General features: G+C 36.5%; 1 protein-coding gene across 1 annotated transcript in view; it reads right to left on the reverse strand.

The window, feature by feature from the left end:
* Window positions 1-14,863, reverse strand: part of Tenm1 (teneurin transmembrane protein 1) — a 748,830-nt gene that overhangs the window by 145,239 nt on the left and 588,728 nt on the right. The window contains exon 18 of the mRNA XM_034485178.2: window positions 14,101-14,317. Coding sequence (XP_034341069.1) covers window positions 14,101-14,317 — 217 coding nt within the window. The remainder of the gene's footprint in view (window positions 1-14,100; window positions 14,318-14,863) is intronic.

Here is a 14,863-nt window from a genome sequence, read left to right on the forward strand (position 1 = left end):
ACTCTTAAAGCCAGAAACTTCCTGCTTTGGGTGTTTGCTGGGGATGTTCCTTTGATTTTGAGACACGGATGAAATTCCATGCTTCCTTAAATCTTTACCATCAAGATCCTCTTCCTGCTGTCCTTGTTTAGAACAAGGTAAGTTGAACTTAGATGGCATGTCCAATGTAAATTTAGGAACACCTGTGGGGAAGATCATGCCTCACACTGTTTCTTTTCCTGTTCCCTGGAGGATACAGCCTGCTGCCAAGCTGTCTACCTGCTGTCACTATGCTAAAGCACCAACCCCAAGGGACTTGCGTCTTCACTTTAACTCACTGTTGAATCTTCTAAGTGTTTGGAGTTAGATTTGAAGAACAGGGCAGAATATACTGAGAGCTTTATTTAACTAACAAGCTGCTTGTTAGACAGCTCTGATGCAAAAGGTCTAATTCATTTTGTATTTGCTATTTTCGTGGCACAGTCAAATTATCTCTAGCTTTCAATCAACCCTTGGCTCCATTCTCCTTTGTCCTTATTTATTGTCTTTTGTCTTCTCTGTCAAGTTTCCAATATTCATTCAACACCTCTGGCAACAACATTAACCTCAAGTACAGAAGTTGGTTTGGAAAACAAGGACAAAAAGTAAATTGTCGAAAGAAGATGTAATTTACTGCATTGTATTTCTGATTAAAATCTTTCACAAGGAAAATGAGGTTTGGGGCCAGAGAAGTTACAGCTATTTGCTTTTGTTGCTAACATGAGCATCAGCAATCCATGAAGGGTAACATTCAGAATCAAGGACCTCTCCAGCTGGGGAGGAAGCAGCAGGTGGACAGCTTAGGCAACTTTCTCCACAGGAACAGAACAACCGAGGTCTTTTCTACAGGCTGAACACTTGGTACAGGAAACAGTCATTGAGATGGCCTGGGCTGGGAGAGGCCACGTGACTCCTTTGCTCACTAGTGTTTGAATTTTGCCCTGTAAATTCCTGAATTGATTGTCAGTTTGTTTAAGTCTTCAAGGGGATAAAAATAGACTGCATAATGAGCTGTACTTTGAGTATTCTTATGACATCTTATAATCAATCATAGCATAAATCCTGCTGTTGGAAACTGTGTCATTCAGGGTAAAACACTGCTTCTGGGGCCTTATTGGACTATAAATACCTCTGAGTGGTTGCATGAAAGACTTCATGATATTTCCATTAGTCACTGCTATCCCATAGCAAATAGGAAGGTCTTTGGGGTGCAATTTTGAGCTGGGATGTCGAGTCCTAACGCCTCTGTGGTAAGATTTCTCTCTTATAGGTCAGCGATTTTCAAACTTGATAGGGTGCATGTATACCTTAATCCCCTAGAGGGTTTGTTGAAGAAAAGATTGGACTTCTGTGGGCATGTCCACAGACTTTCTGATTTGGTAGATCTGATGTGGGGCCTGAGAGTTTACAGATCTAACAAGTTCCCCAGTGCTGCTGATCCTGCATGCGTAAAGGCCCAAGTTTTGGGAAAGCAAGACTATCATCTAATCAGCCAATTAAGCTGTATGTGTTCCTGGGAAGGAGACAGGAAGCACAGACCACAAAAAGGCAGGAAAATAAGCAAACAATTCAAAATTTTATTCCTATAAAATCCTTGAGTTTTAACTATTCTGCAAAAGCCTCCGGAAAAGGGTTTGCAACTATTGGCATTTGGCAAGTCATGTTGAAATTGTCACTACAAGATGATAGGCGAACTATCGCATGAACCGTGGGGTCCCTTCAAAACTAGAGATTTTCAAACAGAAATGTTTTAACCCGATTTATCCATTCCAGATAAGTGTCATTGTCTCCTGTCCTATTGTTCTCATTATACAGTGCTCAGACTCATGCTCTTGTACTTGCCATAGCCTTCCTGGAATGGCAGTTATAGATTGTTTGCTGTTTCCTGTTAGAGAGCCACACATGGCCCCAAAACTATGTGGTTCCTGCCCTCCCCTGGTCTGTGTTCTTCTTCGTTCTGGGGGTGTACAGCACATGCTCAGAAACAATTAATAGAATTTCAGCTTAAATGTTTTCTTTCTTCTTCTTCTTCTTTTAAATCTAAAGTTGTAAGGTTCTTGTGCCGTATCCTCATGGCACTGCTTCAAGGGTTTCAGAGACTACTTTGAAGATCCTATGTGACAGATGCCTTCCAGTTCGTTTGTTAGAAGCCAACATCCTCATCATGAGGGTTTTGTTTGATAATTGACTGCTTCAGGGAATTAAACAATGTCTATGCCATTGGGCAAAATGAATGAATAGACCTTCTCAAATGTTTAATTTATGCACATTAAGCCTATTATTCATTTATACATTATCATATGATTACTGTTTGATATTTCCTAATTTAAACACATTTGAGGCTTTTAATATACAGATATTTTTTTAGTGAGGGGAGTGTTTCAACAGAATACATGATGTTTTTGGTATGTTATCTAGGTCAGTACGGCACCACAAAAATCATTTAATGCTATAGCATAAACCTATGTACATGTTCAAAAATTGTGACTGCACTGCATGTTCTAGGAGAGCCCAATAAAATTTCATTAGTTTTTGCTTAAATAGAGCAAAATGATTTAGTCCTACTCTGTTGGTCACTAGCCCAAATAAATAATCCTTACCAAGTGGGTAACATTAAAAGCAGCTGGGAGTGTTACACATCAACATTCCAGGGCTATGGGAAAGGTGGTGCTATTGAAAATGCAGATAGCTTTTTAAGCAGAATTATTTTCCTCATGGCTAGTGATGTTTCAAGTAAAACAAAATGGGGGCACTCACCCTGAGGTAGGGTGGCTATTTTCCCATCTGCCCTGGTAATTGCTTGTCAAAAGTAGGCTTGCTTTGGATGCCTGAGATCCCCAAAGTAATGGGAAAAAGATCAAGTGTTTTGAAGCAATAAGAAAACTGACGACGCAGTTACATTTTCAGTACTGTGCCAGTTTGCTTCATTTAGACACATGATTATTTTTGTCTAGAATATGAATCCTGAAATATTTGTCCTTTAAGCCCTTGCAGCAAATCTGGAATGGTCTGAAGTGCGCTTATTTTGTATATTTTTTTTGTTTGTTTGCATTTTGCTTATTCAAAACATTACTCACATGCTCTGTCTTTGTAATCAGTCCTACGAGGTTTTGTTAACCTCATTAACCTCTCCTGTCATTCTCTGTGGACCTGCCTTTCACATAATGGATAGTCATTAAATATAGGGCAGGCCCTTCTTGCTGATCGCCTCCTCGGCGTGGATTCTTTTCCTGTTGCAAGGAAAGCATGTCCTCTGTATAGGTACTGCTGGGCTTTTACTCTGGCTCCTTAGTAATTGCCACTGCAAAATTTCCCAAGAAACAGAATTATTCTTGACTTCATTTAGTAATTTTGTAAAATGGCAATCACACTTCTGCCCAGTCTTCTTCCTAAGTATCTCACAGAGAATTTAGAACAAAAGTACTACCCAGGAAAATGATAATTCATTGAGCAGGAGTTTTTCAAATTATTTGCTCATATGGTCTGATAATCATTAAATATGCATTTTATATAAATAAGACGCTAAGCACTTGCTATGTCAGGCATTTTCTTCACCTCATTTCATGCAACATCAATGTAGTCTTGAGAAATTTAGACTTTTTATCATGAAATGAAGGAGCTCACTGCCTTTGGTGGTGCTTGTCTTAATCCCAGCACTTTGGTGGCACAGGCAGATGAATCTCTGAGAGTTTGAGGCCAGAACTAAAACAAAACAAAACAACAACAACAACAAAAAACAAAATCTCTTGTTCTGTATAGAACAGACAGTGATAAAATGGTGGTAATATCTTGTCTTGGATTCAAAAGAGCATAGCCAAGTCAAGGTGTAAGTAACGGGGCTTGGAATGAAAGTGCTCACCTATACAAGTGGTACAATCATCAGGGAACCGTTACCTGTACAAATAAACCAACTGCTGACCACTTTCCATGTATGGCGCATGTAGTAGAAATTAGCTACAGAATTTTTTTTTTAATTTAAATTATGTTTTTTTTCCTGTGGGGAGTAGATGGGGTTTCTGACTTTTTTGCCTGATCTTGGGACACTTGTCTTCCTACTGTGTTGCTTCTTCCAGTCTTTATATGACAGTTTGTATCTAGTCTTATTGTAAATTGTTATGCCATGTTCAGCTGATATCCCTGAAAAAAAAATGGAAGAGGAATGGATCCATGGTACAGGGAAGGTGGGTGGGGAGCTGGGAGGAGATGAAGGAGGGAAACTGTGGTCAGATATAGTTTATGAAAGAAGAATAAATAAATAAATTATATGTATTTATCATGTGTGTGTGGAGGATGAGGTGGTGAGAGGAGAAATAGCATGGTGTGTATAGACGTATGAGAGAACTTAAGAATATCACTGTGTGGGTCCCAGGATTCAGACTCATGTTATCATGCTTGGCCGAAAGTGCCTTTAACTGCGTATCCATCTTACCCACCCAGCCCCAGAATATCCTTTCATCGACTACCCTCTCTAGGGACAAAATGGCATTATTGGATTAGCTAGAGAGTGAGCAAAAGCGCATAGTTTGACTCAGACATAGCAATAAAGACTTGAGCCTTTGGATTTTAATCAACCAGATGAAATATAAAAAAAATATATTTTGTGCTCAGATGAGTTGTAGAGTTGCTGACATTCCTAATTAAAATTTTTGTGTACCTCAGAACGCTTTCGTTTTAGATTTTAATAATAGTCAGTTAAATACCATTTTGAAAATTTCTGTTCTGATTTCTTTTCATTCTTCTTTGTCCAATAGAACTTGCAAAGAATTGAAAGTCACACTTTTTTTCTCCCTTTTTGGTACCTTTAGGTGTTGAGTGCTGATTTCAGTAGCTAGTCAGCACGAAAATCCAAGAGCCTTCGGCACTTCATAATTTCTTAAATGTGGCTTGAACATGTGTTTCTTTTTTTTTTTTTTTAAATCTGGAGATCCTGTCTTCACATGTGTGACACCTTCCACACCAATGAGATCCAAGTGCCTTATTAGCAGCCATCAACAACCTGACTTCCCATTTAGGACAACAACAGCTAAGGAAATAGAGGCTGCCCAGGAAAATGAAGCCCAAAAGATAGACTTACAATGGACTACGCCCTAGCAGAAGCATATGTGGAGATCATTCCCAGATAGGGGAAGGTCATAGGCAGTGGCCTTTTGAAAGAAAGGAAGGTGAACAGATATTAATTTGAGGATGTTGATACCCCATGTTCTTAGTCTCCTCAATTTTATTTAACATTTGTTGTCTTGTGTGTTCATCAATTCCCAGTTGCATACATGGCCAAATGCTTTCCATGTTCATAGATTAAAAATATTTGAAAACCTGCCATTAACAAATAGCGTTGTGTCACAAGTAGATTCATTAAAAAGTTAAACAGAAAGCATATGGATTCAAATTTTTACTTCAGCAAAATAACAAATAAATATATTGTGGACATACTGGGAGTTACTTATGAAATCTTAAAACTGAATGTCAATCCTATGGGTGCTTGAATACCATAATTACATTGTGTTTTTATTAAAAACAAAAACTCACAAACTACTGGCTTTTTTTATATTTTTCTTTTTTATAATTCTAAACCAGCAAATGTTTTCTATATATTGGATTTCTTTGGGTTCAAGTAATCGATGAAGACTGGCTAATGTTTTCCAGCTTTCATGATTAAATGTTCTAGGGCTACAACTTATTTTGTTTTTGTAAAGCTTATTCAGTTTGTCTGAGATATTCAGATTTTCTCAGTGTAGTCTTGGAGGGCAGAGCCCCTTAGCATTTATCAGTAGGACCTAATATATATATGTACACATACACATATACACACATACACATATACACACATACACACATACACACACACACACACACACACACACACATATATATATATATAAACTGCTAGGTAGCAATTCCTTGAAATAGTTTTGTTTTAAGTTCTCATTGCACACATTGTCATAGAATCTTAATTCAACAGCACCTAAAAGTCAATAGCAGGCTCAGTGTGTGAAAATCTATTGTATAAGAGTCCAGGTGGTAAGAAATATTCATGTCCAAATCAACTGGCATACCGATGAAAGCTACGAGGGCTCTGATCTAGTGTTATCTCCTTAGGGAGGTTTCTCTGGACCACTCTGCCAAAAATGATCATTCTCAGCTCCTGACTTTTTTTTTTCTTAAATCTCACTTGACAGTACTTCTCCCTTCCTCACATTTCTCTTTTTCATTTTAGTCTGTGTTCCTTGCTATGCTGAAGAGATATTGTCCCCTATAGCCTAGAGCCTAGGAGAGTGTCTATCACCGAATGAACAAATGAACCAAGTAAATGTTGTAATGTTCATAAATCTCAACTGAAATGGCTATCAATCCTCTGAAATTCGGGTTACCTTGAAAGAAACTGTAGGATCTATCATGATAAAATGACTCCAAAGTGTAGTTAGTGGGATTTTTTTACAATGGGAGATGGGAATTTTTTCATGATTGATTTTTTTCTTCAAATTCATTTGCTTAGTACAAAAACTTCTAAGTTGAAGTAAAATTTAGGGCCCCAAATGCCAAAGGATGAAACTGCTTGATTATAGGTAAACCATTGCCTGTCTAAACACTCTTTGGTTTTTTTTTTTCAAATCATCAACAGTCTCTTGTGTGTGTTGATTTTAGGAGCTCTTTGTGGTCAGCAGAACCAATTAGCCTCATTTCTGGGTTCTTGCTGAAAACATGTTGGTTAATTTGGTTAATTTCATTTCTGAAAGAGCTGAATGACTTTGTTGTATCTGTGAAGATACCTCTTATATCAAACTAGGTTAAACCACTAAAAAAATTAGAACTTGAGAACATTGAGTTGAAGAACAGGTTCCTTTCAAAACCTTATATTTCAGATACTCCAAATTTATTGCAAAACATAGTTATTTTAAGTAAACATACACTTATCTGATGCTTTTTGCAGAGGCAAGGATCAAATCTGGGGATTTAAACATGCTAGTAAGGTACTCTATCACTGATCTAGCATCCCAGCTCACCATTTCTTATTTTTAAGTGGAACATAGTATTTTTATATATTTATGGGTTACCACATGATAATTATATGTTTCATATATAATGTGTAGTAATTAAATCGGGATATTTGACTATTTCTGCCTCTAGGATGTAAACTCTTTGAAAAGACTGTTTTTGTGTTTATATCCATCTATGCAATTCTTGATGCAGAATAGTTTCTCAAGAAATATTTCTGGAAGGTATGAGTGAATAGAAACCTTTGCCAGTCTTAAAAAAATGAATCAATATCAAGACATTGTATTGTATTAAGAATGTCAGAGGAGTATGATATTATTGCTATCTCCTTCTCAAGATGAATGAAGACATAAGTTACTCATAAGTTATTCTGGAAATACTTTCATAAAATATATGCTTAAAAATAAGGAGTACACGCCAAGTGGGGTTTATTGCTAGGTTTCACTCTCCTTTCACACTTGGCCATGTCTCTAACAATGTTCATTTTCCTGCAGCCTTCCTTTAACATCAGTCTTCAGTCAATAACTTGTTTGGCAATTAATAGAATTTCAAATGGTGTACATCTTCAGTTCAGCCAATTGCAGAATACCATGTTTATTAAACAAGCTATGGTAAGTAATTATGGCAGTTACCAAGTATGATGAATAATCAGGGACAAGAATCAAGATTTTATTATTGAATGGGATATAGAAAAAGAGGAAGATAGCTTGGTAAAAAGAGTTTGCCAAGAATTCTCTGTTTCAGGTAGCTCTAGGATGTTAAATTCTTTTCTTTTTTTAGTGTGCCAAAAATGATGCATGCTAAAGTGAGTCAGTTAACAGCAGTATTCCTAATTTTAATGGTGCTACTTATTTCTAGCTTTGTTTTTCTTGGCACTAAATCTTGATTATCTAGCCCACTGAAGACAGAAAGAATTCTTGATGTAGATATGGAGTTATGAATGATCTCAATTATTGGCAGGCTGTGACAGTGGTGGAAGATAGTATAAGACAAAAATGAGTGATCACTTTGGCACTGCTACATAATCAATTCATTTTTTATGAGTTTTGCTTCTGTGGTGTTTGGAGAGTTGGAAATCTTACCTCTAGGCTGGTTTTACATTTGGTTTTACATTGTTTTACTTGCATACCAAATAATATCTGTGCATTTTATGCAACCAATATTGGCTGATTTCATTGGTAAATGCAAAGGAACATCTGTACTTCAAGAGTATGGCAACAAGGCCAGGTAAAGTGGTACATGCATTTAAACCCAGCAATCATGAGGTAGAAGTGAAGACATTCGGGGTTTGAGGCATTCTTGGCTATGTGAGATTCTGTTTCAAAAGGAAAGAAGTCACCCAATTCATGTTAAACTTGCTTCAATTTTGAATTTGCTTTCTGGGAGGCAGTGTGTCAGGGCCTGTGAATATAGTGGGATGGTAGATAAAAAGATAGTCAAATATTCCTTAATGTTTGTCTCAACAAGAAATGGGAGCCATGCCCCTTCTTTTGAATCTGTGTGAGGTTTTTGATGGCTTTACACAGTAGCATATAACACAAATGACATTTGGAGAATTTCTATGCCCATTTCTTAAGAGACTGGCATCTTCCATTTTGATCTCTTGGACCAAATAGACACAATATAAGATCTCTAACAAAGTTGGTTGCTTACCATGCTAGCAGAAAACTGCAATAGCTAAGAGAGGTGCTGAAAGTAGATGAAAAGATTCCCAGTGATTGCCCTAATCTTTCAGCCACTATTTATTTGATGCATTCTAGCTGAGGCTCCATACATAACGGAGCAGAGAAAAACCATCTTGGTCATATCATATCTGAATTTCTAACCCTTAGTCTCATGAGATAATAATAAAAAGTATTTTAATCCATTTACTGGAGGTAGTTTGCCAGATTGCAATAGATATTCAAAACATGGAGAAGGTAAATCTGACTTGGTCCTTGTCCTTGTAGAACATGCTTAAGGAATGTGATAATTCAGGGATAACAATATACAACCCAATACACAAGACAACAATATACAAGTGGGAACCAAAGAAAAGAAAAAAATAAACTACAGTGCAGCAACTCTTTAAAAAGAACTAGAAAAAATCCTACTATTTTATTTAACTTCCTTTTCATTGTAGTTCACAAACAATACTATGTACTTAGTGCTGTATTAAAATTGGTCCCAGTCCTAAATTCCAAGAGGCTTCTGCAATTTCATTCAGGAGCATTGCTATGACAGTTTATACCTTTATTTATAAATTTTTATATATTTATTCTCTCTCTCTCTCTCTCTCTCTCTTCCTCTGTGTGTGTTTGTGTGTGTGTGTGTGTGTGTGTGTGTGTGTGTGTGTTTGTGTAGATTGTATAGATAGAAAGGTAGGTAGGTAGGAGTGTTTGCCACAGCACATGTATCAGAGACCAACATTTTGGGAGTTGCTTCTCTCTACTGTGTTTTAAGGGAGGGTCTCTCTAGTGTCTGTTGCTGTGTTGTGTGCACAATTTCTGGCACTAAATGTGCTAGAATTGCAGATGGAAGTGATTCAGTCTGGAGTTTTACATGGGTGTCAGAGATGAAACATAGGTTTCTGGGCTAAAATTTCAGATTTTAAAGTATACTTGAAAATTTTGCTAGGTGATGAATATAATGATCATTAAAATAGACCTTTTCTTACTTTGGTGGGACCTGAGGTATCTGATATTATGTTTGTTGGTACATAAGATACCCCCTATAGGAGTTTATTAGCTTAATATTTGAGGAAATTTATATATTAGTTTAGCCATAAAGTATACATAGGCACTCAGTGAACAAATGATTGGAAATATTGTTTCCCCTGTTAATATGATTTCTATCTCTTATTTATCTTTTCTCTATTTTAACTCTAATGTAAAAGTCCAGAAATTAAGTAAAATAATAATATATAAAGGCAATTGGAGAAAGAGATCAGACCAAAATGCCAAAAATGGAAACATGTCATCATAAAAGTGGGAAGTGACCCAGGTGTAAAGGGAATAGTGGTGCACTAGCTAGGCATTGCCTTTCGCATCCAGAGGAATCACTGTTCCTCAGCTCCAGACCACCTATGTTATGACTGGGTGCCTGGCAGTGCTGAGCTTTGTGAATTTTTTAGAAGCATTTTTTTTTTTTTTTACATTTGGTCTCTTACTTCATAAATGTCAGACTAAACAAAATACATCTGTGGCATAATTCTGAACAACATCTGATAGAGACACTTGACGAAGTGATGTGAGGCATCAACCTCTCAGTTACTAAATAGATAAATGAGTTTGGCAACCCTACTGTCAGTGGTTGCACGAACCCTGGAACGATGTTGTTTTTAAATGCACTTCTCCATTAGTGATGGTGAGCGAAATGTCTGGCTTTGCAAATTACTGCTGTCATTTAGTTTAATGTACTCTTGTTTTTACATATTTATAAAAACCTTCTACATTATTAATAGTGATTAAATGCTTAGACACTGAAGATCAATAATGCTTCTGTTCACCTATTTACATTATTAAAAAGTAATAAGTAATACAGGGCACGTAGACTATGTGGTTTACTTTGTAGACATGTTTGGAATAGATTGAAGAAAAGAAAGAAATTTGAGCTACAGGATCAGTGGTATTTAGGAAAACAAGGGAATGTGTTTAGTTTTCTAGAGACTTGTCTGTGGGCAACTTGTGTCTTCACAGACATTACACCATCGTAGAAGGTATGGAAGGTATATATCTCACACACTTTTATGTGATAGTGCAGTCAGTACGGCAAAAACTACTCTCCTTGTGATGCATAAAGGTGAACAATTACGTGTGTGTGTCCTTGCTACACTTGCATAGTTATGTACTGCTATCTGTAGACTGACTGGCACAATATGCAGCAGCAAGTCAGCTAAGTGGTTCATGGTTTGCCAGTAGGTAAATGAAACCATTAGCAATGATTTTTGTTCTTCCCTGTCTACTCAACTGCCTCTCAGTTATGTGGCAAAAGCAAAAGAATAAAAAAACAAAAGCCTGCTCTGGCTGATTACAGCAGGTAAGTGTTTTAGATTTACCTGAGGGAACCTAGTCTACAGTCAGGGTTGCATAAGAGCCATGAATTATTTTAGAGTTACATGCTCCAGTTTTCTTTTTCTTTTTTTTTTTTTTTTAATTTTTTTAAAATTTTATTTAGGTATTTTATGTGTTGTGAGTGCTCTGCATTGTGTGCTTGCAGGCCAGCAGAGGGCGCCAGATCCCATTACAGATGGCTGTGAGCCACCATGTGGTTGCTGGGAATTGAACTCAGGACCTCTGGAAGAGCAGTCAGTGCTCTTAACCCCTGAGCCATCTCTCCAGCCCCATGCTCTGGTTTTTCTAAGGAAAGCCACCATGGCTCAGTTCAGCAGTTTAAAATTCAGGAATTCAGTACTAGTATGCCTGGGTTCAAATCCAGGTTCAGACTTCTTTATGATTTTATTGAAGTCACTTACCTAACATGCCAACTTCCTCATTTGAAAAATGAAACCTTTGACAAACTATACTGTGAACAAGTTAATGAAGAAGTTAAATGAAATGACACAGATCCAAGATAGCAGACATCAGATTCACAATAGATACACAATAAGGCTAGCTGTGGAACAAAATGTGCACTTCATGATGCCCATCCCCAAAGAAGTACTTCATTAGCCCTAATTAAAATTTTTGTAACTCACCCTATTGAAATATAAACTCAGCTGAAGCTGATTTAAAAAAAAAAAAAAACTGCTTGGTTTCAAAGTTCCTTATGTTGACCTAGATGCCATTTATCCAAGATAAATTTGGTTCATGTTACCAGATAAGTTTAAGGACAAGCAGAAATGGGTCAGCTGTAGTGTAATGGAAAGGTTCTAGGAGATGCTATAATCCAACCTTGCTGTCTGTGTGATTTAGTCTCTTAGCATCTCAGTTTTTGCATATACAAAATATACTAAAAACAATCGCCCCATTTCACAGAGATACTGTGAAAATAAAATTAAATTACATGTTCTTGGGTCATTTGTAAACTAAAATAATATTATATGAGTGAACCAGAGAGATTGTAATTATCATTTATACATGTGATTAAAAATGAAATTATTTTGTCCAATGATAAACCAAGGAAAAGTCAATGCTATTTTTTTTTTTTTTTTTTTTTTTTTTTTTTGGTTAGAGACGACACAGTTGGATTGCTTGTGTTCAGGTATACAAGTTTCTTTCTGACAGTAAGGACTCTAATAGCAGAGACCATTGGATGGAGACCCATCATTCTGAATTTAAATGTGACTTGCACAGCCAAATGATAACTTGGAGCATTTTAGAAAAGAATGTGAAAACTCAATCAAACCAGGAGGAGGAGAAGGGCATTAACCACCCAAAGTAATACTATTGTTCGCTGTGTGAGTACCTAGCAAGCACTGCTGAAGCGTGAAGCTGAACCGCAGGGGTTTAAGTTTGTCTTACCTTTTCTAAGTTTATTGCTCGAATGCCTTGTTCTGGGTCAAAATGACTTGTCTGCTGTCTCCCTCAGGCCCTGACTTTCTCCCCTTACTGAATTCAACATGTTATTCAACACATCTCAAGTCATGAAGGTTATTATTTCTCTCAGCACCTGACCCCCTACTTTTGGCCTCATTTCTCCCCAAGTATGAAAAAAGCTGTAGAGTTGACTTACCCTTTACCTTGAGTAGGAAAATGGGAATAACTACTGCCCTCAATTCTTGTTGTTCTTTTGTATTCCAAAATTAAGTCTCCACTACCTAAATAATTATATTGATTATACCCATCTGAAAGATGGACTGGCTGGGTTATTAAACTGAGAAAAAGTTTTGAAGTGGGGATTATTGAATCTCTTGATGGAAGGCAAATATTGTGTATAGTCCCTAGAAGAACAACCCTTTTTTGTGATATGTTGACAATGGTTTTAAATTATATTGGCAACCCAAAAGGTAAGAACAGCACAGTAATAAAATAAGGAAAAAAGTTTTTTTTGTTTTTGCTTCAATGAGAGTTCTAGCGTTCAACCGAAGAGAAGGGGAGTGGAGTTTTCATGTACATCTTTGCCCCCCTCTCTACTTGATACTTGCTAACATTGAATTCTAATTTTCTTACATTGTCACTGGTATCAAGCTCTTGAAATAATCTATCTGCAGGAAATAGGACATACATAGAGGATCTTAGACAAATCATTTTTGTTGTTGTTAAAGATTTTTTGTTTTTGAGAGTCTAGAAAACCAGGGAAGCAACAATTTATAGAACAAATCAAGGAGGAATTTTGACATATATATGCAGTGTGTGTCTGACTATATGATTGTGCACAATGTGTGTACAGGAGCCTGCGTAGGTGAGAAAAAAGCATTGGATATCCTGGGATCAAAGTTATAGGCCATTGGGAGACACCACGTGGGTTCTGAGAGCTGAACTTGGGTCCTCTGAAAGAGTACCAAGCACTGTTAATCAATGAACCATCTCTCCAGCTCCAAGAAGGACATTTTTGAAATCTTTTGTAACTAGACTTAACTACATCTTGTGCTATTATTAAAGTATGTCCTTGATGAAACTGAATGGGTTGAATATCGATGAACAAATTCTTGTTATTATACTTTATATAAATGAAGTGATTTAAATGTGTTTGTTGCCAGATCTTTAGAGATAATTCTGGCATTTGAGCATTCTGAGAAGACAGTCATTTCTCATCTTGAATTTCCTATTAAGATATCAAGTCCCTCAACACTTTGACCTGGAAACACTTTTGATCATGAAACAGAATCTAAAATTTAGCTATTGAAATTTAAGGGTTTTTTTTTGTTCAAATAATAATTCAGAAGTTAAAGATTAAGTTTGCAAATGTATTTCCATTTGTCATTAAATAATAATTTCCATACATATATAGTAGACATTGCCTATAACTTTATGATATAGAATCTGACCAATATGGCCTTTAGAAACAAATTGGTAACCAACAGTGCAGGCATTCAAGAGAAGGCATAAGAAAGATAGCAATACCGTTGAAAGGAATGAGAAACCACTTGATCTTTAGAAGACAATTTTCTTTTACTCTGAAGGAAAATCATGAGCACTTTTAGTAAGGACAAAATAAATTTCTATATACCTGCTGTCAAATGAGATCTCTTGAGGAACGACATGAGTACTATCCTTGCCAATAAGAAATTTGATTCGATCATAGAAGAGTCTTGAAGTGTGCTGAGAGAAGAGGGGCTGGCTTTGTTGGATGAGGTCAAGAGGGTCTGGTGAGCCCTGACAGAGTGGGCTTATGTAACAGTTGCTTTGTTGACAACAATCTGGGTCCACACAGTCTGTCAAACCATCTGGAAAGCAAAACAAATCAATAGTGATATTTATCTTCAAGAAAACAATATAGTCAAAAGTATGCAAAATGGAGAAAGATAGTAAATGGAAATGTAAAGTTATACTTTTGTGACTTGAGCCTGTTATAACTGTACGTTTCTCAGGAATTGTTACTCATTGAGTTTATAGGGTATCTCAGAGAATTTCAAACTATTTTGTTCCTAAATCTTCCTGTTTGGAATTCTCTAATATTTGTTAACCAGAGACTATAGTTTATGTAACTAAAAATGTAGTTTTTGGTTAAAGTACTCTATTAAGTATATCTTGTTATACCTTTCTATCTTCGATGAACCACTCATCAGAATTGTCAATATTTTTTGTCCCTTAAAATAATTCTCACCCCTAGCCCATCTACTATGAATATACATTTAACTTGACCTGATTTCATTTTTACTTAAAAAATTGTCTTAATATGGTTGTCTACAGGTAATTCTCAGCAAAGAGGTTGAGATTTTCGTGGTGAAAAAGTATATAGGAAAGTGATTTACAAATGTGCTGCCAATTAC

Source organism: Arvicanthis niloticus, chromosome X (genome assembly GCF_011762505.2).
Source record: "Arvicanthis niloticus isolate mArvNil1 chromosome X, mArvNil1.pat.X, whole genome shotgun sequence".
Lineage (NCBI taxonomy): Eukaryota > Metazoa > Chordata > Mammalia > Rodentia > Muridae > Arvicanthis > Arvicanthis niloticus.